Below are 27,953 nucleotides of genomic sequence, written 5' to 3'. Positions count from 1 at the left end.
AAGGCAGTGTTGACTACCACTAGAAAATTGCAAATAAAATGTTTAATTTCAGAAGTTCACCATTTATAAATACACTAAAACATAGTAAATGCAAAATTAGATTAGGCATAGGTACAGTATTTTAACAAAGCTACAACTTTTCTAAAAGGTCATAGGCAAATGATTTTTTCCCAAAAAGTATTTAATGAAAACAGAAATGAGAAGATTTATCTTTCTAAAGTTAAAAAACCATTGGAGAACATTCCTTTCAAATTAGAATGCTGGCTGTATTTTTCTTCTTGCTTGAAGTCTTGAGGGCTCTATATCCCACTTGCCTGATGGACTCTGACAGTTAAGAATCAACCCTACTACATAAAATTCTAAGCAGTGCACCGTATCCATAAGGCTATTACTGAAAATCAGAAGATCAGTTATTTTTGTACTAGGAGCTTTAAGACAGGCTGTTCTACAGAGTTGAAATTACATTAGGAATAAGGGCTCAGTTTATACAATAGGGAACCTTACAGTTCTGATGCACTAAAGATAAGAAAAGGCTTTAGAATGACATTATAGTCTTCATTGTAGATTTTTTGCTTTTTTTTTTTTTTTTTTTTTTTGTACACGGCATTAAATAACAAGCATTAATTCATAAACTTTGATAAAACTCCCGAAGAGCTTTTATAAATACCCAGAATATTTCCATCGTTCCATTAAATGTATAACCTGAACAGGAGAACCCGGGATGGGAAGTTTTACGACAGACAGTCGTATAGCTGACATTCCATATCATCTCAAATTAAAGATTTATTTTCAGATACTACATCGATAGTCTCCTGTAAACACATCTTCCTTAATGACTCTTATTAATCCTTTTAAGTTCTTTAGGGCTTGCAGCTAAAAACATCGTATGATAAAAAGATGGCTTGAATCCCATCTTTTGTATACAGCTTTCTTTTGACAACTATAAGAGCTGTTCGTTGTTTGTTGGTTTTTTTTGTTGGTTTTTTTTTTTTTTTTTTGCAATTAAAGCAATGTTCAACTAAAATACAGTACCTGGTTTATGGTTTTTACATAATAATTGAATAAAAAACTACAGAATAGAACTGTTTACATCTTTTTTTTCTTTTTTTTTCTTTTTTTGCCATCCTATTAAAACAAATGACTGAGTTTTTTTTTAAAAGTTCATTTACAGTTACGGATTAAAACCTACATAATTCTGTATAACTTGACAAGACAGTCTATCTCTAGTGTGAACTTTTAAAAAAAACATATATACAATATCTGGCCTGAAGTACTATGAATAAGGCACATGTAGACATATTGAAAGCTGAAAAAATGAAACTAAAATTTGGAATTATAGTCACTGATTAGATGTCATACATGGCCCCTATTGGAGCAATTTAACAATCCAAGTTACAGATAGTTATTATCCAGTGAGCAACAAAATTTTTAGTCTAGCAGTTTGTTCGTTAGTTTCAATACTGGAAGTATATTAAAGGAAGATTCACTTTCAAAAAGATAAGTTTTTCAAAGTGTTCAATCATTAATCTCGACTGACTAAAGTTGTTGCTTTCATTGGATGTATTAAACAATCTCTCTGAAGGAACAATACTTGGTGGACAACCCAAGAACCTGACAGCCAATTTTGACAGTACTGGCCAAGATGACTTCTTAAAGTTCCAGTAAGTTAGAGGATCACAGTTATGCTCGAGTACTTCTTCCTCCAAGTAAGAAAGCACCATTTCCTCTGGTAACTTTGCTCTCTCCTTCAGATCTTTCGTTTTCTTCATGTCACCCATGAGTGACCAAAGATTATCTTCTCCATATGAATTTGTAGATGGTGAACCTATATCACATCCATTGGAAACAGGTTTATCATCTTCTGAGGTAGAACTCATTATTTCCAGCTCCCTGATTAAGTCTTGTTTATACTGTTCAGCCTCCTCTTCAGTAAATAAAGATGTTTTATAGCGAGGATCCAGAAGCGTCGCAAAAATGTACCTTGGATCATGAAGTGTGGAGGACAATCTGCTCACCATAGCTTCTTTCAAAGATTTCAGCATAGTATCTATGCCCATTGTTTCCTCAAATAGCATTTCTATTTTCCTGTTAAGTATATGGATCATTGGGATCACTTGACTTAAAGTAGACATGTGTGTACTCATTTCCCTACTTGCGGCTTCGAAAGGCTTGAGAGCATGACACACTGACTGCATAACTTCCCACTGATCACAACTTATCAGCTCCCGAAAGCTGCACTCTATTGACATTTCATCAATTGCTCTTTTCTGTTCAATCAGACGTTCGAGCATATGAAATGATGTGTTCCACTTGGATGGAACATCTTGTATAAGCTGATGCTGAGGCAACTCATACTCTTTTTGCAACTCAGCTAACTTCTCTTTTGCTTTTGCTGACCGATGAACACGTTCACAGATCTTTCTTGCGATACTTAGCAAATTCTGAACCATTCTCTGGCTTTTAATGGCCTCGTTTACGATGACATTAACAGTGTGACTAAAGCACTGTACACTTGAATGATCACCCTCATTTAAAGTTTTTTCTATACTGTGATTATCAGTAACAGTAATCCCAATCTGAAGGCCAATGGAAGTAATCCACATTTCCCACCAGTACTCTAACTGCTTTTGAATACTGATTCCATTGTAGTCGCAATCGATCTGTGATACGTTTAATAGTGCTGAACAATGATAATCCTCACACTGCGGTCGAAATGAAGACTCAAATGTTACCCAGTGAGCTGTAAGGGTTAGATATTCTCGTGTTTGGTTGCTCATCCATATTCCTGATGTAAAATGGATCACTCCACTTTCGGCTTCTTTAAGATGAGAAATAATTATTTGTCTTACATTATCATACATATCTGGAATTGCTGTCCTAGAAAAGTAAGATGGAGAAGGTAAAGAATACTGAGGTTGCAAGTATTCAAGCAGCCTGTTAAAGCCAATGTTGTCTACAAAAGAATATGGCTGAAGGTCAAGTGCAATCATTTCAGCTACAAGACTTGTGATTTTTTTGGCAACTGGGTGAGAGTCACAAAACTTGTCATTGGTTTCATCAAAAGTTGAAGATGCTAATAATTCTGTGCTCAGTGGCATATGATTATCCGTAGATGTGGATAATACAGTCTCTGAGACATCAGTTTTCAGTACATTGTTATGAAACCGCTGCAAATGTCTTAGAAGGCAACTCGTGCCCAGATTTGTTGGCTTTTTCCCCCTACTTATTGTACGTCCACAGTGCATACATATTACTTTTGTTGAATCTGCAGAACAAATTGAAAAGTGATTCCACAGTTTTGAGGTCTTCTTGCTATTGACAGGAAAAATAATTTGATTATCGTGTGTAACCATTGTAGGTAACTCAGTCAACTTTGAGGATGAACATTCTGCAGAAGCCAAAGTAGCATAAGGAGAATTTGCCAAACTAACATCAAGACAGCTTTTTTGGCTTCCAATTATATCAGGATGGCGTCTATATAGATGTCTCATCAAGCAGCTCGTTCCTACATCTCCTTTTTTACCACGACTTATCATACAACTGCAGTATCTACATACTGCTTTTAGACTGTCAGCAGGTGACAATGAAAAGTGATGCCAAACTTCTGATTTAAGCCTTTTCATAATCCTTTTATTTTGCTGAAATACCGCAGTAGGTTCAAATATGAGTGGGCCTAATCCCTCACACTGTTTCTCAGGGGAGGACACAAATGAGACTTCACCTATGTCATCAGAAGATGACAGCATTGAGTCTTCCACTAGAACATCTCCAGAAGAGAGATTAGTATGTATTTCCTCTGAGATTCTGTCTGGAGAAGAGGACACAGAAGCTGATTCTTTCATTAGTTTTCCAGGAGAGGATGACATAGAATTCAGATCACTATCTGATGGTAGCAAAGAAGGCAACAAAGTTGGAGGTGTGGTGTAGAGAGGTGGTATACTGGTACCACCCCCGTTCTCTTGCAGGACAATGGAACGATGTGCTCTCCACATATGTCTTATCAAACAACTTGTTCCCAGGTCTTTTCCATTTTTTCCTCTACTGAATTCATTCATACAGTGGATGCAAACAGCTTTAGAATTATCAAGCGGTGATAAATAAAAGTGTTTCCAGACAGCAGATCTCCTTCTAGAACCTGATGTGTTCTTTGGAATTACAACAGTTTTTTCTGCTACATTCTCCACAGTTTCATCATACTGGCTGTTGGGCAGCTGTGGAGATGACCCAACCATGACTTCTTCTTTGTTGCACTTTTCGGAAACAGAGAGATCTGCTATTTCTTCAGAAGAAACAATAGAAACAGATTCCTCAATTATTCGATCTGGAGATGGTATTTTAGAAGCCATTTTCTTTACCAGTTTTATAGGGGATAACATAGAACTCAGATCTCCCATATCTGCAGACTGAGGAGGCAGTAATAATGTAGGTGAAGAAAAGGAAGATATATTTGGCATAGTCCCATTTTCTTGAATTAGTACAGTAGGATGGGCTCTCCTCACATGTCTCATGAGACAACTTGTACTTAGGTCCTTTTCGTTTTTACCCCTGCTAAATTCTTTCATACAGTACATACATATTGCTTTAGTGCTATCTCTAGGAGATATAAAAAAATGGTTCCAAGCAGGTGACTTTTTTCTGGAGCTTATATTTCTGCTGGAAAGGAGGCTCTGTGTCACAGCCTCCATTGCTACATCATACAGCGTACTACTATACTGAGAAAAAAGAGATCCATAATCATCTTCATTTTCTGTAGATATATATTTGCTAGGGTTGTTGCTAATGAAGTTCTTTTCTTTGTCTTCTTGTTCATCACTGCTGTCTGCATGTTTGAATTCATCTTGTTCTGTCTTTATATCCATTCTTTCTAGAGTACAGTTAATGCCATCTTCCTCTTGTTCTACTTTCAAGTTATTGATTTTTCCCAAGATGAAATTACCATCCATGATGGGGGAACCTGATTTACTGTTTTCCATGGCTGACAAATTCCTCTTGCCAAGTCTTCATTTATTAATAAATACAGATAATTTAAAAGATTATGTAAAATTTGATTAAAACGATGTATCTTGTATACTGAATGCACAAACACAAATCTACGTGTTAAAATAATCTCTGGTTTATGAATTCTGTATCCGTGTTGTGCGGACACAAAAATGATTAGTCATAAGGATGCATTAAGAAATTATAGACTTAATTAATGGAATCTCATCTTTTTCCCCAGGATCAGGACATTTCAGGTCATAGATGAACGTTCTCAAAGGCAGCTTCTGTTGAATGCTTCATGTTGTAGATATCATCCTAAAAATTGAATCTTCTATTTTCTTGGTCAAGGAAGCCATTCTGTTCATCTTGACTGGACAACTGTGATTCTTCTGCACCATCTAGAAAAGAAAAAATTAGATGACAAATGCTGATTGACACATTCTGAATAATTAGTAAATAATGTGAATTATGAACATGCAATAAATGTTCTGTATTTTTTCCCCACTTTCTTTAAGGTAAAAATAATTCAGTCAAGTGCTATTCCCTTTCTCCCCCTTAAAACAAAAACAAGACCATACACTTACTCAATGCATCTATTTACATTGAGCAATACGGGGCAAATACAGACCTACGCACTCAGCTCAGATTAAGCATTGTAAAAATCTACAGTCCACAGCTGCTTTTGTGTTTGTTTCTACATATATACACCTCACCATGCATCCTAATTCAAATACTGCATAGTCATACATACACACATCCATACAGCTACCTATATCTACAGACATTTATGAAGACAAGCAGGCATTTAGTCACGTTAGCAGAGAAATATGCACTTAAATGCAAACATAAAGCTATTCTTTGTCAGAAAAGCAAAAATCCCCACCAGCCCTACACAAGCCTGAAGATGTCTGCATCTGTCAGCCACTCCTTGTTTTGAATTTTTATCTTTCCTACATTTTTATCCGAATTCTAAATTTTGCCAAACCCTTTCTTTTCTTTTGTATCACTAGTGTAGTTATTAGTATCTTTGTTACCATCAAAAAACATTTTTTAACCAGAGAGCTGATGCTACACTATCCAATTTGTGCTGAACTGATTTTATGGAACTTTTCTCTCAAGATAAAACACACAAATTTGAATTTATCACACAATTTTTATGTTACTCAAATGAGGATTTCAGCAGATAAAAGGTGAAATTAGTCACAGCTACAAGATACATGCATAGCAACCTATGCATGTTGTACACACAGGCATTTCTTTTGCATCTAGACAAACAAGATAGTAGCTCTGTGTGGTTCTAATTGTTCTCTGTCTACAGTTGGCTTGCAAGAGAGGTTAAACAGAACAGCAAACAACTAGCTTTCCCTGGATTTCAGACTTCTTTAAAACATACTGTAGTGATAACTTCTCTTTTTTTTTTTTTTTTTTACTGGAGCAGAAGAAGCAGATAAAAGGACAATCAGCTTATTACAGCTATTTAAAGACAAGGGAGACAGAGCTGTCAACATTTTACAAAGAGGAGGGCAGCTACTCTGCTTTTTCTTTCTGTAGAAGTTTTAGTATTTGTGTTTTCTTTCTCCTTCTCAAAGAGAGGAAAAAAAAAAAAGAAGAAAAAGAAAAAAAAAAAGAAAAAAAATACTTCCAGACACCAGAAGAGAACTCCAGAATGAAAAGAAAGAGCCTTACATTTCCATGAGCCGACTCACTAACACACTGCCCAGTGCTTTCCACAGGTTTGTGAAATCAGGTCCAGCAGCAGAGACTAAATTTATAGCCCTCAATATAACTGAATGAAATGGAAGTTAGCAATCACACCCATATTGGTGACATGGAAGCACATACATCTGGGATAAGGATGAGAGTGTAAGACAGTCAACATTTTGAACAGAAGTCAATCAAATAGGATTTTTAAATTCTTAATGTGAATTTTGATCTTATTTTTGAGTGTGGAATTAATACTGCAAACATGCAAAAGCATGAATATTTAGTGAATTATTGTAACATGGGATCATGGAATAGAAAGTCTCGCAAATATTCCACACAGAGTTTAGAGAATATAAATTATGCATCTAAGTGCCAAGCTACAGTAAGCGCATTACAAATTCTTAGCTGGATTCACATATAATGCAAATACCCATCAGCAACAGCTTCTGATGAAAACAATTTCTTCATCTCAAAATAGGTAACCACAGTTCTAGCTTGTAACTCTTAACTTCTTTCGTGTGAGGGAGAAAAAAATAAAGAAAAAGAAAATAAAAACCACTCGCAAACACAAACCAAATACAAACATCAAGGCAAAAAAAATAAAAAGACAGTTCTAGGCTCTTGTAGGAAAAAAAAAATCCATGCAGATGCTGCACTTGTGCTTGCCCCAATAACCACTTCTTAAAGCAGCTGAACTTAAGGTTGCTGAGACGGGAAGATAAAGGAGCCCAACTGCAAACTTCCTAACAAGACCTTACTAGATCGATGTTCATTAACAATATACATTGGCAATGGTTAGTTCTTAATCACTACTATTCATTATCACCATATATTCAAATAGGTCCTAATCATTTTATCCTAAATTACCTTTCAGTACAAGATACCACTGAGCAGAAGCCAGGCAGTTAAACACTGATGACTGTGTTCCTTGATGGTCTCAGTTCAAGTTGAGGTGAATAGATGAGAGTTAGCCTTGAACAAGGAACTGCAGTTGTAGACCTTCTTCCCTATTTTTCCTTGCTGTGCTTTTGATGCTTGTCATCAACTCTACCAAAAAAAAAAAAAAAAAAAAAAAAAAAAAAGGCGTGGGAAGTAATCTCATCTGCTCCTGACATGATTATCTCATTTTCTTTAGGACCAGAAACTGTTCTGGTTCCACCAGAAATGCTTCCTGCTTATTCAGTATCCTTTGTTTTAACTTGCAGATTTTCATTCTTTAATTGTTGATTCACATGTTTTTCTGTCCCCTATTTGTGCAATTAACATACATCTCCCTTTGCAACTACATATTATTTCTGTATTCATGCTTAGCATTAGTAGGGGGGCCATGCTACCAGCAGTGTTATTAATTACACTATTTTATTTATAACTGAGTTTAAGGCAAGAAAACACATTCAGTCTATTTGATAGGCGCCCATGGTTCCCAAGAAATTTCAAAAGTTGGATGCTCCTTGTACAACTTTGCATGTCATTTTTTCAATTTTCTTTTAAACATTCAAGTCTGATCTCTATTACATTGAGTTTTACCATGTCAGGCTGTAAAATTAAGTTGAATTCTCTCTCCTTTAGCACCCCTGAGGGTGAAAAGGAAATTTTCGTTAGAATGTAGTCCTCAACATGTGTAGGTTTAGAAAGAGAGAGATATTTTTAATCTCTGCCTCCCAGGCCAACTCCTTGCAAGAATCAATCTGTTTTAAAAACAAATAGAATACACCATCCAATTTTACAATTTTATGGTACCCTAGAACAAATTATGAATTTCCTTATGACCACCTAAAGTAGCTACAATTCTATTAATTGAGACTTCTTGCAAATTAAAAACAAAAACAAAAAAAAACATCTTCAAGGAAAAAGAAAATAAAGTAGAGAGCAATTATCTACTCAAATCCACTTTTGGACTATTAGACCCTAAATGGCAGTAGACAATCAGTGGCTTGCTGTGGTCAGAAGCCTGCAGAAACATTTTTATAGGATTTTCCATTCAAAATTGGATTACTGAGAGTGTACAGTGGTTGATGAGAAATGTCAGGAGAACATCACTGATCCAACGAGTGACACAGCAGACTGCTGTGACCTGAAGAAATCAGGATGAATAAGGTGAAGGAGAGAAATATCAGTGTTCTGGGGTTCTGCTGACATGTGTTACCTTACAGAGAAGTATGAAAAGCACACAGGAACACTGAATCATAAGCAGATTATTTGTTTCTAAAACAGAGAGTGGCCTGCAAGTTTTAAACAATTTAAAATTTTAGCTTGGGTAGTCAGGTGATAATCAAGGAATTGATTATATTATAGAACCTAACTGAAAGATTAACAAATCTGAATCTAACTAGAGAAATCAGAGCTACAAAGTTTAAGTTATTCACCGTGCACACATCTGCAAAATGCAAGAGTAAGTGGTTTAAAGAAAGATGCACAATATGGATGTAAAGTGAAAGCAAAACTGTTTACCAGTTTCAAGAATCAAAAGTAGTGGCAGATTTTGTGAGTAGGAAGTAGATAAATACCCATTAAAAACAAATTGCGCAAACATTTGCACAAATGGATGTTGGTTTAGAATGACTAGTGCTAATCTTGTTTATTTTTGAAATTCAGGCATCATTAACAGCATCAAGTGCAAAGAAAATGCTTACAATTATACAAGCAATGAGAAAGACACATTTTAAGAAATTATTATTAGCTCCCACTTCAATGGCAGGTACCATGCTAATTAAGTAATATTTTCTTGAAAAATAACACCATACCAAAAAACTGTAAAAATTAACAAATCCTGATGAAGGGATAGCCTAGAGAAACTTTACTCAATTTTACAAACTTCTCAAAGTAGCAAAATTAAGAACAGTAACAGATTTTTTTCTATAGAGACTTACTTTGACAAGGTGTCAGCTTGCCAGTATAGATCTAGGGAAGCTTGCAAGATACTGAGTGATTAAATGAGGCATTAGAAGAGACATCAACATTAGCATGTTAGTTACATTCTGCCAGGATGTGGGTCCTATGCTTAGGTCTCACTGAAGTTCACAGGAACCTGCACAGACATACAAGCATGAACTAATGGATGTAACTATGTAATTGGGATCAAAGTAGAGAAAGTTAGGCTTAATGAAAGAAACAAGTTGTTCTGGACCTCACGGAAAGTATGACTTGTGGAGATCAGTTGGGAGAGAAAAAAGGGTAAAGCTGTCTTTACTATTCCATTACCTTTCCAGACACCTGAAAGCCAGAGCTACAGCTATTTCCTTTAATCCTGAATGTCTATGAGTTGTAGTCCACGTTACAGTAACCCATAATTTCTGCAGTTTTGAAAAGGTATTCTCTCCAGTTTGTAAAATACCCTCTTATGTCTGCAACCCCAAAGGCTTCATCTGGACACAAGAGATTGAATGATGGAAACAACACCATCAATGCTGCATGCTGCTCTTTGTTGATAGGAATAATCTTCACCCTAACTTCATACTGGGACAGAATATAACAATTAGGACAATTGCTAACCGTATCCTGGGTTGCATCAAGAAAAGTGTGGCCAGCAGGGACAGGGAGGTGATTCTGCCCCTCTAATCTGCTCTTGTGAAACCCCACCTGGAGTACTGTGTCCAGTTTTGGGACCCTCAATGCAAGGACATGGAGTTGTTGGAGCAGATTCAGAGGAGAGCCACGAAGATGATCAGAAGGCTGGAGCACCTCCCCTCTGAGGACAGGCTGAGAGAAGTGGGGCTCTTCAGCCTGGAGAAGAGGAGGCTTTGGGGGGATTCTATAGCAGCCTTCCAGTACCTGAAGGGGCCTACAGGAAAGCTGGGGAGGGACTTTTAAGAAGGGCATGTAGTGACAGGATGAGGATAAGTGGCTTCAAAGTGGAAAAGGGTAGATTTAGACTAAATATTAGGAAGAAATTCTTTACTGTGAGGGTGGTGACACACTGGCACAGGTTGCCCAGTGAGATTGTGGATGCCCTCTCCCTGGAAGCATTCAAGGACAGGTTGGTAAGCAACCTGGTCTAGAGGGAGGTGTCCCTGCCTACAGCAGGGGGACTGGAACTAGATCCTTTCCAATCAAAATCATTCTATGATTCTATGAAATAGTAGTTTCTAGGTTTCTCTTGTTCAGCCACAAGCTCCTAGTCTAAATTTCTCCCAATATGACCCCTCCCAGGTAAGAGGGAGCTTTTCTTTCCGTCTTTTTTTTCTTTTTAATCTATTCCAAATAAGTTTCATAGAGTTGTCCTTACTATGTCTTACATTCATTGAGTCCCTAACTACTCCTGACATGATTCTATAATGGAGGGGAAAAAGAAAAAAAAAAAAAAAGGAAAAAAAGAAAAAGGAAAAAAAGGCTTTTGTAATTATTTTTAAGATTCTATTCTAGACTGATACAAACATTTTAGTAGAGAAAAATCCTAGAATGCCCTAAGGGACATCTAGTTTAGTATGTCTGCACATACAAGAAAAGACTACAAGTTAGTGGGGGTGGGAATAAAATAATAAAAAAACAACATGGTATTCCAGAAACTCTTAGTCCATAGTATTTCAAACAATTTACTTAAAAGAAAAATAAAAACAAACAGCCAAAACTAACCAAAACAAAATACAAGTTTAATCTCAGACACACCAATTGTATTTCAAACGACACGGAAAAAGTAAAGAAATGCCACCATGTTGTATGTAACAACATACACTATCCATCACCACACACAGTAATATATTTACACCTATAACTACCTGATAAGCCTTTAATTGTTGACAGTTTTTCTTTCCTGGTGCACTAAAAATACCATCACACCTCGAAAGTGGTTAACTTCCTTCACAAGTCCTTTGCTAACTTCCCATAGCTGCAAGCTATTAAAAAAAAAAAAAAAAAGCAGGCTGTACATATGCTAATCATTTCTGTCACAGGTTTTACTGAGAGACTGCTCATAAAAAAAACAGATTTGTTGTGGTAAGTAAATTATGTCAATATTTGTCTATGATCCAAACCGTCTCTTCAGAGTTGAAGAACCTTCTTCCTCATTATCTGGTGCAATGCTACTGAAGCAATACTTTCAGGATCTCTTTCTATGCTATTGTTCACACCCACCAAGTGGCAGATCTGCCTCTCATTTGTAAAAATGCTGATTCTTTAAGCAATTACTTGAATAAACTTTAAGTAGGATTGTTGTAAATCGTACACATCAGTTGAATGTTGCTCCAAGAAAAAATGAAAACTAGGAAGATTTTAGATGCCTTTGGACATTTTTACCATTAGCATTTTTGTATTACATGCTAATAAAATAGGGGCTTATTCTCAGAAATGCTGGAAGAGAGAAAGCAGTTTTACTAAGGAAAAAAACCTAAAACAAATGAAGTATGTACTGTTTTGATATCCTGCCTTAAATAATTCTATAGACCAAACTGCTTTTGGTATCTCATGCTGCAGAGTTTGGGGCTAAGGGAAGGGAAGTGTTCTAAAAACAAAACAGGAGGCTAAAATTCAAAGATAAAAATAAGAACAGAAGTATGGAAACATGCATCAATATTATCATGGAACAGGAAATAAAACAACCAAAAACACAGGAACAAGAGATAAGTTCTGAAAGAATTAGAGATGAAAGACATAATATTTATTCCATGCTGCTACAGAACAGCAATCAGGGTTCAGAAGTGTCAGAAAACTCAAAGCAAAGCTCCTCTGACACTTCTCCCCAAGTGATGAATCCCTCTGCTTAGCCCATGGGCTCTTCTCTTCCTCCTATGCAGAGTACAACTCAAGTAAAAGTAAGTTATGAGTTGTTAGTTTGTGTTTTCTCTCGAGTCCAACGTACAGATACTGCTGTAACTTTCTTTAAATTGGAAAAAAAAAAAAAAAAAAAAAAAAAAAAGTTGCTAATCTTTAAGCTTGGCAAGAATGAAACCTCAAAAATTTTAAGGGCTTTTCCAAAGAGTCAGAAGTGAGAAATCTGTAAAGGAGAAAAAGGGGGTTCTCAGCTCTTCTCAGGTAGACAGAGAATGAGAAGAGCATTAGGAGACTCACACCACACCTACTCAGACTTCCTGGGACTCTTGCTGTAAACATCCACAGAAGTATTGCAAGAAAAAGGCCTCACAAAATCTAAATAGGATCTTTTATAGAATATAGCACATAATATTAAAATGCTTGAACTTTTTATATTAAAAAAAAAAAAGAAAAAGTATCTTTTGAACTGCTAAGATTATCATGAATATCTCTAACAAAGATCAGGTATAAAGAGGTCTGCTTTAAAAACGCTTCATAACCACCCCACTAAATGTAACTTTGTGTTCACATTAATGCCATCTTGCCACTGCCTCAGAGAGTGAACTCAGAGAGTTTCACTTGTGCTAATTTGAGATTTTCCATCCTATCCATATACATGTAATAAGATACAGTACTGTACGTTTATAGCAAACAGTTGAGCCCTGGAATTGCAATCCTGTGCACATCAAGGCAGGTTAGAAGGAGAACACAATTCATAGTCCCTGAAGATCTGAAGTATCACAGAATGGCCTGGGTTAAAATGGACCACAATGATCATCTAGTTTCAACCTCCCTGCTATGTGCAGGGTTGCCAACCAGCAGACCAGGCTGCCCAGAGCCACATCCAGCCTGGCCTTGAATGCCTCCAGGGATGGGGCATCCACAGCCTCCTTGGGCAACCTGTTCAGTGTGTCACCACCCTCTGTGTGAAAAATATCCTTGTTTTTCACTTGAAGCAAAGAAAAGACCACCTCAGATACTTTTAAGAAGCTTTGAAATACACTTTTACATTGCCAAGGAGCACAAGAACAGGAACAAGGTTCCATAACACGTGCAAGTACAATCAGCCGTGCCCATAATGGAGTGAACTCTTCAATACCATTCTTAAGTTTTGGGGTTTTTTTTTGCACTTCTTGAGTAAATTCTATGTTCATCAGCAACATCCAACATGTTGCTGACATCCTATTCTAAGAATCAATAATCTCAAAGCTGCTCCTGTATCTATGACAAAGGGTCTTTTCCCCGTTCACCTCTTTGTGGGACATGTTCTCTCTGCCTTTTCCAGACAAGGTGAGACTTTGCAGCAAAGGCACAGCTGACACAGCCATCGCAGCCAGGAAAGCTGGCATTGTTTCCACTAGCATCACATTGAGCATTAGCAGGAAATCCAAAACAGACACTCCTGTCTCTGGCAAATAGCTCAGTCTTCTTCTCTCTAAATAAATGGTTTATAGGAAAGCCATACTGTTGTTGTAGACATGAGTTCTAATTTAAGCAAATAGAATTTTGTGCAAGGAGATAATGAAAAATGCAATTTTAATTTAAAAGGAAGCTTTTTGGAGAACCTATCCTAACCAAAGCAAAGCTTTAATTTTTGTAACGCAACTTATAATTTAAGTAAGTTTTTACAGAATAAGGATGCAAGGATGTTTTTTCAGAGCATGAGCTAAGACATTTTTAGTACAAGATTAAGTAAAGAAAAGGATTAGCCACTGCTGTTCCCACTTGCTTGATTTCTATAATTACACAATAAAACAAATATTTTGTGATGTATAGAAAGCGGAAATTAATAGAAACATTTAGAGAAAGAGGAAGGATGAGGACTTGATCTTTATGAGTACCACTGTATTTCCTGGCCTAAACAGATTACAGTCTCCCCCACAACACAGTAAGCCTCAGAGAATAAACTCCACACCATTATGAAGGGAAAAGAAAGCAATTGCAACTCCCCCAATTGCCCAGTGTCAAATGCAAGCATGCCGCCATCAGTACGGTCTGCACCCTGTGTGGCTCCCTGAAATCTGGCCCATTCTGCTGCTTAAGTGGCTACTAACACACATCTCAACAAGTGAAAACCTCCCATGCAGTGAGAATCTTCCCATTTATTTTGTCTGTGGATCACTGTTATTAGCACATCATGTTCCCATCTTTAATACACAAGAAGGAAGGAGAATCACAGAATAAAAGCAGAAAGTAGAAGACAATTGCCATCATCTGTATTGGATTTCAGCATGGCTTTGTAGTCCCACAACTTAAATAAGAAAGGCTGCCAGAAGCTGGGAGCCAAGAGTTTGTGGGAGCTCTAAACAGGCAGTAGTTCAGTGCTGCCCCTTTTACCTTTTCATGACACACCAAGAGATCAATTGGATCCCTGGAACTTAAGATCTAGTTCCTGATTATCTAAACTGCGTATAATACAAGTTCAAAGGCTTTAATCCTCATGCTGAACTTTAAAGGACGTTGACCTATCGTATTTCCAATCTACTGACAGCTTAATATTTCCATCTTCTGAAACTTTTCAGCTCTGCATACATATCCATTACCAAAAGAGTGCCCAGTGAATCACTAATGAAGGAAGCATGACAAATGGAAGGAACATTTGCAAAATGCTAGCTCTTCAGGCCATGCTACTCAGCTCTATGAACCAGCATACAACAATTTGTTCATTCACAGTACAGTGCAATCTATAGTGGCGAATGTATTTCATTCTGCATACTGATACACTGAAACATACAGGGAAAACAAAGCTAGTCTTCAACTATCATACAGCAAGGAGAAATTTTTTAAGTGCAAGCTAAATTTGATAGTCCTTTGCAGCCCAGCACTTTGCAGAAAAGCAATCCCCAGCAAGAAATAGTATTACACACTGTTGCCAGGAATTGGGCTCACATGAACCTCACAGGTCCGTTCCAGTTCTGCATATTCTATGATTATATATGATATATTACTCCTATTTCACACTCCCCAAAATAAACATGTAAATATGGTTGTGTTTTATAAAATATTAATAAAATAGTTAAAGAAAAAAGAAAAAAGATATAAATTTTGAAGAAGCACACAAACATCAGTACACAAGTAATAATATATGTATTTTTCTATTGGAGCTCGTGTTGACACTAAACACTTAAAGATTTTGCTGTCAACCAGAACAACCCAAACTGCAGTCAACACTTATATCATCTGGATTGTAATAAAAACAAAGTTATTGAAGATACTAACACAAGATATTCATTTTTAGTCAACAGATAATAATAGAATGGATATTTTCATTGGAGGGTTTTAGCCTTGAGAACCACTTTAGGTAGAACTATAAAAATCTAGAGTGCTTGACATCACACAATGAAACAGAACAAAGTGATCCTTAGGTGAGCGTATTAGAATTCAGCATCAAATATGAGTGACCTTCTAAATATTCTGTGAAACGCAACATCATCCCTTTTCTAAGATTCCTTTACAGTGATCAAGAATTGACTCAACAGGCTGCTGCAACCGATGACTGCTCTTTCCAGTTCTTTGGCTATGCTATGGACTTCGAAAGCACCAACAATTAGTTTTGCTTACTCTCTTGACAAATAAATATCCACAAGCAGTCTTAGTACATAACAAAATCCTCCACATATTCTGTGTGTACAATCTAGGAAAGCTTTCCCTGAAGAAATGAATCTGAATCATGTTTTTATTCTACTTTCCTCTGGAGGTTAGTCTTACATGACTCCACCAAGACTTCTTTGCTCAGCATTTTACCTCTTAAACTTTTTGTCCACGCTAAAATGCATGTCAGCAAATCACATAGCCAAAGTTGAACTGTTTTTATTGGAGGAGAAATGGGGAGGAGTAGCATTATCTGAAACACTATACAAAAATAACAGTGTTAATCTACACATAATTGTTAATCTTCATATATTTTTAAGCATGAAATTGATTTTACACTTCCAAAAATCAGTAACCACAACTCAAACTGAATGTATAAAGAAAACAATTGTTTCAGACAAAAACTTTAGAAGAAAATACTTAAGTTTGCTCCGATCAGTGAGAATGCAAAACCAAAACAAAAAAAAACCCCTCGAATGAGGCAATTGTACTTGGGGCATGGGATGAATGCAGAGCATGCAAGTTACTTCCCTCTTTTTCAGGAGGTAAACTGCAGAGTGAGGATGTATATATGTCAGCTGTTACCACAGAGTAGGAGGTGCACCATAAATCATACGCCAGTTACTATTAATGTAACACTGTAAAGATATCCAGGCTTACAATGTTAATTTTTAAATCTCAGACACTCACACAAACCTCCTGCTAAATTACTCCACACAAGCCAATTCAAATACATAATTTTTCATTTATAGATAAATGAATCTTTTTCATAGATAAGCCCCTTACCTATTGGCTAAGTCTAAATTAATACTAACAACAATAAAGTAAGACCCTAAGCAAACAAGCAAGCTATCCACTAACTAATAAACAAGGGAAAAACAAAAAAACAAAGAAACTTACATATCTGTTCTGCTGCATGCAGGAAGCTTCATTTGAGGTAAAATACTTGTTACTCAAACTTAAAGATGATTGTATCTAAGGAAAAGAAGAAAGTAATTCCTTTTAAATAGAACTTTTTAGTCACATCATCTGTTATAGCAGCGAGTCCTGGGACATTTCAAATTTCTCTTTAGATCACAGCTCCAGGAGCTGTATTCATGAAAACTTGGGATTTTGAAAAAAGAAACAAAAAAAGGGGGTGGGGGCCTTATTTAGTCACACAAGTGTCAGGAAAAAATAGATGTTTTCAATACTAGAGCCTCAAAACAAAAGAAATAACAGCAAAACCAAAAATGAAAACGCAAAACCATTAAAAGATATTTTTTGTACATGCCTTGATGGTCCATGGATTCTTTTTCCACTTAGGAGTGACAATTTGCCATTTTAGTCTCCAAAATGAAGCCAATGCAACAAACTCACTTCTCACCAAAGTAGTCTGCACTACATTACAACAGCTCAAGGGAGCCTGTCGGCACCTTTTAATGCACTACAGGATTCACCTGGAAGCTTCTGCTTCCCTTCCTGAGCCGAATGTATTGCTTACACACTGCACCTAGCATGGCTTTTAACTCACATGTGATAACATAGGATAAGCACAAGATTATCATTCCCCACATACAAGAAAGGAATGATTACAAGCAGAGTATATTAAGCCAAAATTTTGGCAAGGCACCAAAAAACAGCAAAATGGTCCATCACAGGGCATATTTCTCTAGCCCCACTGACCACGCAGACACAAGCTTCACAGTGTAGAGTCCCTGGCTGTTTCACTGCCCCAGTATATTAAAAAACGAAACAAAAACCACCAGAACACCAGCAAGGTATCTTTTGCAATCTCAGAAAATCCAGTACACATCATTGTCTACTCCAAACCCAAATGCAAATTAATAATTAAATAAGAATTTTAAAAAGCTGAATTCTGCAGTGCTTAATGGATGAGGCGTCATCCTCTTATGAAGATTTGGACCAAGCGCCAACAGGGCTGCATCTTTCCCAGCAATCAGTGCTTACTGCACATTAGACTGTGAATCAATTGTGTAAAATACACGTATTTTTTTGAGAATCTCCTTTTGAGAAGGAAAATCCTGGTTGCATGCTTACCATGCATCAGCAGATGTATTACGTGAAAGGTCTTTTACTGATATTTGCATTTAAAAATAGATCCATACTCTCTGTTCAGCAAGTAAGAACATCTCCCAAACTCTGTGCCTGCTAACTTGACTGCTGAGACCTTCTGCTGTCCCTTCTATAAGGTGACACTTACGTGCACAAAGCAGAAGGTGACAGCAAGGTGAGCAGACCCACCCCATTCCCATGGCTCCCAGCTCCTTAGGGAGCTCTGGGAGATGTGGATTCAGGTCCTGGGGCAGGGAGGGGAAGCAAACCTTGCTCTCCCACATTCCTTGCAATTCCAGAGCCATCAGACTACAGGCAAGAAAGGGTACGAATGCACCATCTTCACCCTTCCTGGTGTCTAAGAAAAAAAAAAAACACAAAACAAACAGCAACTTCAATTCTCCTTCTTTCATTCATTAATGATGATTGTAAAACAGTTTCAGGCTGGGCCAAACATTTCATTCAAATCAAGTTGATGTTTGGGTTCTCATGATTGTTTCTTTTAGTGAAAATTACAAAGAAAAATGTCACTTTAAATGCATCTAATCTTTTCTTTAGAGGCAAGAACAAATTCAGGAAAGCACATACTGCACAAAATCAGAGCAGCTGAACAGAAATGACTCCACTGCATGGAGGGAAGAATACACCTGTGGGGCAGAAGTGACCACAAACTAGCAAACAGGACATGGAAAATGAGAGATCCAGACAGTTTTCAAACAGCCATAAAAATGAGGTACTAATTCTTCAGTGAATGATAGTTCAGCCCTACATGTCATTACAAAGCAAACTGGGAGGGGGAAGAGGACAGAGATAGGGAGCAGTAATGGCCAAAGCTCACTGCTTGCGAGTTTAAATGAAGATTATGGTAATACTGTAATATTTCCTATGGCAACACCTGCTGAAAGTTAATACTACATAAGTTAGAGAAGGCTAATAGAGAAGGCTAATATTGCTCCCTCCAATGTGTGTTCAGTATATAAAAAAAAAGTCATTTGTTCTGAATGATTACACTTGAACACAAACAAGGCCCTTAAGAACCAAGGTCTTTCCCCACTGTTATTTTAACAGACTATCACATTACATTCTGTCTCATCACAAAAACAGCAAACAAAACTCTGCTACCGCATTTAAAATATTTATCACAATGTAATTCTGGATAGCAGTTTCTATGCTTTGAAAAAAAATGATAAAAGCTTTAGTTCTTCTTGTGTGTGCTTTACACTCCACATTTCACATAAAAGCTATCTTCAGGTTATGAGAACGACTCCGTTTTTTCAATAATTGGTTGAAATTAAACAGTCTCACAGTTCAGAACACAGTTCTTGCAGTTATTGATGATGCTTGCAGCAAATACAGAGCAAGTAGACAGAGCTGAACAGAAAACAGTGTCCACTTGCCAGATGCAAGAGAGCATCTTTTTGTGAAGCCCATTTGAAAAGTGTATGCTAGAACAGAAAATACTGTGCAAATCACATTCATTTATGCTGATATTAATAAAAATAGCAAACTATCCATATTTAAGAAAAAAAATAAGTGTTCAAACTTGATGATGAATTACACATTATGAACACTATGGCCCACACTGTGCAAAATCCCATCTAAACTATGAATAAGAGTGTTTTCTGTCTGAAAATAAGCTAATGTGCATGTGTAATCTCACCTATCTGCATAAAGCAGACTATTTTAATTGCACATTACACCAGCAAGCCCTTCATGCTCATTTGGAAGTTGAGAACTTGTGCAAATTAAAAGCAAGCTACAGAAAACAGGACTTAGAAAATCTGCTCTGATGAGGACTCCATGTCAGAGTAGTAAAACACGGCAAAGTGTTGGGAGATATGACCCAAAACATCCACGTTAATTCTTGATTTAAACTTTCTCAGAGCCAGAAAGAAATCTCGCAGAATTTACCATGGTTAGGGTTGTGGAAAATTAGAATAAAACAGCTTCCAAGAAAAAGGATAGGGAAACAAGAGATACAGCACACTCAAAAGCCATGTAAAGCAGCAGTTATTCTTAATGACCCAGGATTTTTTCAGGACTACCTCTGGTAACACGTTGTTCTTAAGAATCACTGATAGACAGGATGGTATCATTTACTCCATGTAATGCATAAAGCTAAGATGGAGACAATTTCAAATGAACACCTGTGGAGATCAGTTGCTTTCTTATTTCCAAGTGATAAGCCTTGATGATATACCACACGCACTTAGCCCCATTCTGCACTCCACCACAATCCCACACCATGAGCCCTTCTGCAAACACGATGCTTGCTCAGAATGTTTGCAATCAGTGCAGGCTCAATTAAGAAGAGTCAAAACAGCCAAACAGAAGCAGAGGCTGCACACACTGGGTACCAAGAGCACAGCACTGCCCCTAAGCTCAGCCAGTATCTGCTCAGCCCTCCACTGCTGCAGGCTGACTTCCACCTTGACAGTGGAACCTATAACAATTGCGCTTCATACAGTGTACCAGCAAACGTGTTACAGTTGTCAAAAAGCACAAATGCGTAGGGAACACACTTCTCTGAGAGGCGCAGTCGAGCTATTCCATTTACTTTTGTTTTTCTTATTCTCTATCAATTTTTTAACTTCAGAGAACTTCTACACTATCAATCCCTCAGCACTTGTTGGGAAGATGCAGACGGCTAAATCTGAAAGGACAGAGACATCCACACACAAGAGCATGCTGTACCTCAAGTCCCAGTCCATCCTGTCCCCAGCAGACAATACCAGCATTTCCAGGAGTCCACAAAAGAACTCCTGCTGCTTTTGCTAGCAATGTATTCTTTTTTTCCCCTCAGACTAAATTTCATAGCACATAATAACCAGAAAGCCCCCACTCAGTACCTGTACGAGACTTCCAACAGCAGCCTGGTGTCCTGGGGACAGTCAGTGACATATTGGGTGCTCTGCTGCCCCCAGCATGCACCCCACAAACACCATCCTGAGGATACCTGGCTTGTTTTAAGGCAGACACCAAATTCTTGAAAAACCCTGTAAAGGAAAATAACCGTGTTCCCTTTCTTAAACAGCAAAACTCACAAGTGCACGATGGGCCATATGGAAAGCACGGCCTGAGAAGCCTGCTTGTGTTATGGGGGCTCAGAAACCTGTCTCTGCTTGTGTTGACAGTTGCAGTGTGACAGCTCATGCTGAATTTCTGACATCTCCCATAGATACCTCCGAAACACGGCACAGCAGTCTCTGACACAGAGCACCGAGGAAGAACAGGGAGAGCCAAACACTGCTGAACCTCACAGTAACGTATTGAGCATCACTAAAGCAAAATGGGTTCTCTGAATGCTGTGACTTCCCTAGCATTAAGAAACTCTTCCACACTTATAGCAGAGTACATGTGCAGCACAAGGAGCACACGACACCCTCCAAACTCCGTGAGCACTGCAATACAGCCAGCGGCTGCTGTCAGCACTGCCTCGGCGCAGACCTGGAAGTTACAGAAGACATCTTTAAGCGAAACCACGGCGTCCGAAGTGAGAATGAGAAGAGCGAGCGTTGAAGTTGAGCCGCGCACTTTCTCCACGCGTACCAACAGCGGCTCTGCCTAAGGAGGACGGGGCTGGGAGCCCCGCACGGCGCAGGAAGAGATGCGCCGCGGCTGAGGTCACCTCCGCCGTCCACTCGTGCACCGGAGAAACGCTTTCAGGACCACCCGGCCCTCCTGGCCCCTCCGCGCAGCCCGGGCCCCACTCCGCGCTCCCGCAGGGGCTGCCCCCGCCCCGGGGGCCATCTGGGACGGGGCCGACGGCGGCCACATGGTCCCGGCGCCTCCCATCCCCACCGGGGCCCGGCTCCCGCGGCCTCCCGCAGGGCCGGGCCAGGTGGGAGGGGTGCCTCCGACCCGGCAGGCCCGCACAAAGCCCGACGGCTCCGCGGGGACCCCGGGTCGGGCGGGGGGGCGGCACAGCCCTGCGGCTCCCCGGGGAGCGACGCCCCCCTCCGCAGCCCGGCCCGCCGGAGCCCCCTCCCAGGGCCCCGCAGACAATGGAGCCCGCACCGCCGGCCTACTCCCCGCTTCCTGCCCGCCGCACGCCCCCTGCCCGACCTGCCGCCGCTGTCCCGCGGGCGCTCCCGAGCGGGACGGGGCGCTATCGGGCCCGGGGCGCGGGGCCGCGGCCCGGAGGCACCGGCGCCGCGGAGGCACAGAGCGGTCGGCGGCGGGCGGCAGGGCGGGGAGAGTCGGAGCGCCCTGCCCTGCCCGGCCCCTTCCCGGTGCCGGAACGGGGCCACTCACCTCCCCGGGCGGCCGCCGCAGGGAAAGCCAGAGGTCGCCGCTGCCGCCGCCACCCGGCCGGGCCCGAAGGAGTTAAAAGGAAGGGCCGGGCGGGCCCGTCCCATTCATTAGCTGGGCGCTTTGTCTCCAGCCGCCGCCGCCGCCGCCGCGGCGCTGAGCAGGCTGCCCCAGCTCGGCCGCCACAGGGCGCGCTGCGCAGGCGCCGGGCGCGGGGGGCGGCCCCGCAACCGTCGAGCGGCGGCACGCACGACGCACAACATGTCATCCGCCGGGCCGCAAAATGGCCGCCCCCGGGGCCGCGGCGGGCGACTGCGCCATCGGGATTCGGGCAGCGGGATGCGGCCTTCTTTTCTCGGTCCCTAGGGGTGGCTGTGGCTCTAAAGGTGTCTCGGGATCGGGGCCGGACGGGAGTTGCTGGGGCTGCGGCTCGTCCCAGCTCCCGGCTGAGGCAGCTGGAGCTTCGCAGCTCGGTCGGCGGTGGCCGCGGCGGGACTCGGACCCGCTTCAGGCCCAGCCGGGTGGGCGGCTCCGCAGCACGCCGAGCGGGTGGGCGCCGCTGACTTGAGCGGCGTTCTGTCCTGTATCGGGGGATTCGATGGCTGTTGTGTATGTTTGTGTATTAAGATCGCGTATTTGTGGTCTAATAGCCTTCGAGCATTTGGCTCTGCGTAGCTGTGTGTAGCTCTGCCTGCTGCCCGCTACCTGCTTTAGGGCGCCTCATGACGTTTGGATGGGTTCACCCCCGTAGCGCGGGGAGAGCTGCTCCGGGTCAGGGCTGTGCGCTATGTCTGTTCCAGCTGAGCAGCGGTACTCTACGTGCTTGCCATCTGGGCGTTCTCCTGGGTAACGCCCTGCCGCTGCCCTCCTGCCCGAGGAGAGCTGCTCAGGCCGTGAGGGCATTGGGTGAGCTGTGCTTCTCTGTCAGAGTGGGAGCGATGTGTGGTGATGTGCTGTTTTCTAACGCGTGTTATTCTATAGAGATGGATGAAGATGTGATGTGGTGAAGCTTGAGCATTTGTTGTCGAATTCCAGGTGGCAGTCGTAGATGGCTACTGCTTTGACTTCAGTGTCGTTGATTGCAATACAGGCAGGAGAAAAGCAGTAGTAACAGTAATGGTAAGATGCTGCTCTTTAAAACTAAACTAAGATAATGCTTAGAGAAAGAAGCTATATCTCTCCAGCCAGTGCATTTATGCAAGTACATGTTTCTTGATCTGAGCTGTCTTTATCATTTAGCTGTTTTTTGTTTTTTTTTTCTGTTTTTTTGGGTTTTTTTTTTGTTTTGTTTTTTGTTTTTTTTAATTGAACAAATGTCAGAAATGTTTTATTGGGCATAGATCAATATCTGGAGCAAAACAAAAACAGCAGATCGGCTCATCCCTTTTGATTTGGATTAGTGGAGCTCTAGAACGTATTTTCTATGTCACTGTATATGCTGTACTTTTATAGTATTTGTGTATCTAAAGGATGATTCTGTTTCAGTTGATGCTTCCTGTGGAGGTCTCTTGCAAAGCCTTTTTGATTAGTGCTGCTCAGACTTGCAACAAAGTAAGTATTAAGAGTGCATGTCCTTCTACTTACAACTGACAGCATGTTTTTACCAGTACAGCTGAACTGCTAATGTAGAATATCCAGACCAAAGTGATTTAAGGCAAAGTTACTTGTTTTCCATGTTACAACAATGCATTAATATGGCAACAGCTGTCTAAGTGCAGAATTTTGTCTTGGCCAGATTGATCAGATGGACTCAATGAAAGACATGGGAACTTAGCTAAAAATACTGTTACTACTGATATGTGAACCGATAATGTGGTGATTATTTAGCACGCAGTATTATGAAATATATATCTTCTCAAAAAACACCTCTTAATGAAATAAAACTGTAGCAACATTAAATTATACTTGGAATTTTGTGGCGGCTTTTAGCGTGCCATGGAAGGCATATGAATATGTGACAGCTTTACTTTATTTTTGTAGTGGCTTTAACTTTCAAGAGTTTACAATTTATAATTGAAGAATAAAAATGTACAGTAAACTTAGACAGGAAGCCCCTGTTGTGCTCTTTCCGCTGCTTCTATCAGCATTTTTCTGAACCTCTTCATTTTTTTCATACAACCTGTTATGAAAATGTAAGTAAGAGTGAATGGAAGTTGAAATTCATGAAAGTTGATAATTTCTTTAAATCCTAAGTTACTGATAACCAGTCAGTGTGTCAGTCAGTCAGTGTATCATATACTGTCTGGGTGAAACGGATGCAACTTTTCTCTGTTTTACAAAAATACACCGGAAGTTTAACAAAAGTCAGTCTCAACAATGTGAGTGAACTGGTACCAGAGAAATTCTTCACAAGCTGTAGATTAATGTGAAGAATAAAACAAAGAGATGATGGTAATCTGATGACATGACTGCAAAGAAAGAAAGCAACTGCAGTTCCTGGGGCAGGCTCCAGACTGCCTGCTTGTGGTGGGTGTTGCAGCAGTGCTGAAGTGCTAGTCTGAGGCTGCAGATTCTCCACAAAGCATTCAGTCAGGTGTAAATATGCAGGGGGAAAAAAAAAAAAGGGTAATCCATTAACAAGGTGGATATTATAAAAGTCTGTGCAAGGCATCTTGACAGTAAGTAACTAAAATTCTTATTTAACCTCAAAGTATTTTCCCACCTCTATTTTATAAAATTTTCTGTTTCAGGTTTTGTGAATAAATGCCTTTATTTGCACTTCTAACTTAAGCCAACATGAATTAAAAGTGATCTGATATTAAATGAATATCTGAAATTCATTTCTCAGTCCGTGGAGTAAACTGCAGAATACCTAGCTCCCTGTTGTGTTTTGTGGAATGTTGTGAATCAGAGATCATGCTCCCAAAGAAATTGTGTGGATTCTCCAGAGGATGGGTGTTACAGGTTCAGAAAACAAGGAAATGTCACTGCAGTAACAGTAAGTAAGTAACTGTCATTGTCGATACCAGGGAGGCCATAATAAAAAACTAAAACTGTTTGGCAACTACACGACAGCTTAATGTCCTCTTCTACTGTGACAGAACATGAATTTCCTTAAATGTATCTGTTTCTCTGTCAATATCCTGTTAGAAGTTATGAGACGATTGTAGAGATTCAGTTGCTGCAAACAGAGCTTTGTGTTCTGTGGTTCCAGAGTCCAGCCACTGAGCTACTCTTGAGTTTTTCATCCATGGTAGTGATAACATTGATAGTGCAATGATAAATTGATGTAGTTCTGTCTTCCTGAATTTGTTTACTACTGGAGACACTACCAATATGCCAGCACAATGTTATGCCAGTGTTGGGAGCAGTAAGCATTTTGCTGGTGTTACCTCGTTTTAGCAGAATTTATCTCTAAAATTGCTCTGATAAGCTTATTTAATATCCAAATCACTCAAGCCTTTAATTTCATCATAAACAACTTATATTGCATTTTCCATGTGAAATCATTAAGACAAAAACCATATTAAATCATAATTCTTCACACATTTGAGCATAAATAATTACTGCCTCTTGTATGCACTGAGATAATATATTAAATAAAGCAAGCTTTTTAAAAAAAAAAAAATTTTTTTTTTTTGCTTGTATAGACTACATCCTCTTCCAGGACTCTGTAGACAGTGGTGACTCAAAACCTGAAGATAAAGATCAGTAGTACTAAATTCAGAAGTCCAATTTAGTATTGCAGGGCTATGGTTTCTAAGAACACTTAACATAAGAGAGTGCTTATATATGTAGCGTATGTACTCCATAAACTTCAGTAGGCACTTGGCTATACTTGTCACATCCAAGCTGTCAAGCTGGATGATCAGAAAAGAAAGAGTGAACGATCACACAGTGGTTGTGTGCAACTTAAAGCAATATGCACTGTCAATACCATGATGCCTTTGTGCTTTCCTGTTAATTACCTAATTTGTTATAAACATCTGGCTAATCTCTATATCATCTTGTATTAATGGCACATCAGCAGTGTAAGTGTGTAATTTTGGCAAGCAGTTGTACTATGACACGATATTCAGAGGATTTATTTGTGCTTGGACTTTGTGTGGGGTGAGGATGATGCTGGAATGCATCCATCAGGAATATTCCAGTTGAAGATCCTACTTTTGTGGCATGGGTTTTTGGTTTTGTTTTGTTTTGTTTTTGTGTTGGTGGTTTTTTTTTTGTTGTTTTCTTTTGTTTTTTTGCATCTTAAGATTCTCTCTTATATGAAGCCATACTATATATACTGATTTGTATATATGTGATTTTGGAAGATATCTATGAATAATAGAGAGATGCCTCAGGCACTGGCCAAGGTAGCCAGGTCCGAGACAAGGCAAAGAAAACCTGCTCAATACTGCTTACTTGTTATCTGATACATACAAGTATCAAATTACTCTGAACACGGCATATCTTTCTTTGGATTCTTTTTTTTTTCCTGAAGCAATGAGGTACTCCTGGTTTTCTTGTTTGCGTTTGCATGCATGTCATGTATTGAGTCATGACTGACTTTTTTCATTTCATTTTTTCTTCCCTGGATTTTGATGTTGCCTTGCTTTGTAGCCCTTCCCCACGTAGGTGAGAAGACAGGGCTTTAATTCTGAATGAGCCCATCTATTTTGGGATTACTTCAGAAGTAAATGACTAGGGATTCACAGCAACGCTTCTTCCACTGTGTATCATCTTAATCATGTGCAGACCAGGTCTGTCTTCCAGAATGAATGAGGAAGAGGTAGTAAACTAATTAAGACTGGATTTGTCTCATTTCTGATTGAATTCTAATTTAATTATGTAAGAGCTGCAGTATTAACTCAGTATTAACACTGGATTCTTTCTTGGTAGTTTACCTTTGTGAGTGACCTAACTTGGAAGAGTGTTCAGAATTTGTGCTTTGTTACATGTTAAGAGTTTTGATACTGACAGCAAGAAATTAGAAGTAAAGTTACTCTGTGATGTATTAAATTAAGTTTCTGAGTTATCAGACTTGATGGAGGCAGCGAGCAAGATTTCTTTCTTTCTTTGAATAAAGGCTGAATCCAGGATACAGGAGAGGAACAGGGATTAGAAAAGGGTTGTGAGAAATTAAAAATATGTATGTAGTCATGATGTTTACATGGTCTGTGCTTGCTTAAATTCATTCAAATTCATGTTAAATGAAAAATCTTCCAAAACCCAAACCTGATGAGGAGAACAAGCATCAAAAATGATGATTGGTATGAGAAATATATTGTGTCAAGTCTTCTTTGGCAGAGCACTCTTTTTTTTTTTTTTCCTTTATTTTTTTATTTTTTATCTCTGTGGCTGCTTTTTGATATACATTTGCATAAATTGTGCTCATCTGGTTGTGGAGTGAGGTAGTTCAGGGGGCTAATGAGAAAATCATTCACCTGTTCATGAAGGATTATTAGGATGGCAGTTACCGTTTGGCAAGGATAATTTCCCAAAAAACTTCTGCAGGTAAAGCTGCTGTACAGAATATATCGAAGGTGCCAAATGTTAAATAGCAGGAGTTGAATAATTAATGCTGGAGTGACGATGATGAGAGATGGGGTAACATTATTTCCTTGTATATGGCTCAGTCTGCTCTTTTGTAAATAACAGTATCATTATAAATGAGTGCAAAGAATTTTACTCAAAGGGTTGGG

At 39.4% G+C, this 27,953-nt stretch overlaps 2 protein-coding genes across 18 annotated transcripts in view; one reads left to right on the top strand and one right to left on the bottom strand.

The window, feature by feature from the left end:
- Positions 1-23: 23 nt before the first annotated feature.
- On the bottom strand, positions 24-22,519 carry ZBED4 (zinc finger BED-type containing 4). 7 transcript variants are annotated; one of them, XM_048936370.1, is made up of 4 exons: positions 22,330-22,519; positions 16,921-16,995; positions 7,552-7,731; positions 24-5,378 (listed from the first exon to the last, which is right to left on the bottom strand). In XM_048936370.1, the coding sequence occupies exon 4, from the start codon at positions 4,971-4,973 to the stop codon at positions 1,455-1,457; it is 3,519 nt and encodes a 1,172-aa protein (XP_048792327.1). In that variant the 5' UTR covers positions 4,974-5,378; positions 7,552-7,731; positions 16,921-16,995; positions 22,330-22,519; the 3' UTR covers positions 24-1,454. The 7 variants fall into 7 exon arrangements, with proteins under 7 accessions (XP_048792327.1, XP_048792574.1, XP_048792412.1 ...); XM_048936617.1 differs by lacking the exon at positions 22,330-22,519 and adding an exon at positions 22,141-22,250; XM_048936455.1 differs by lacking the exon at positions 7,552-7,731.
- Positions 22,520-22,593: 74 nt separating this feature from the next.
- BRD1 (bromodomain containing 1) overlaps positions 22,594-27,953 on the top strand; it is a 68,187-nt gene continuing 62,827 nt past the window's right edge. The window contains exons 1-3 of one of the 11 annotated variants that reach the window (XM_048935964.1): positions 22,594-22,935; positions 23,362-23,445; positions 23,812-25,268. The gene's annotated coding sequence lies outside the window, so the exon portion shown is untranslated. Of the gene's footprint in view, positions 25,269-27,953 lie in introns of all 11 variants that reach the window. The other 10 variants (XM_048935512.1, XM_048935580.1, XM_048936038.1 and 7 more) reach the window with 10 other exon arrangements.

This window comes from Lagopus muta, chromosome 1, assembly GCF_023343835.1.
Source record: "Lagopus muta isolate bLagMut1 chromosome 1, bLagMut1 primary, whole genome shotgun sequence".
Taxonomy (NCBI): Eukaryota; Metazoa; Chordata; class Aves; order Galliformes; family Phasianidae; genus Lagopus; species Lagopus muta.
This window is presented reverse-complemented; position numbering and strand designations above follow the sequence as displayed.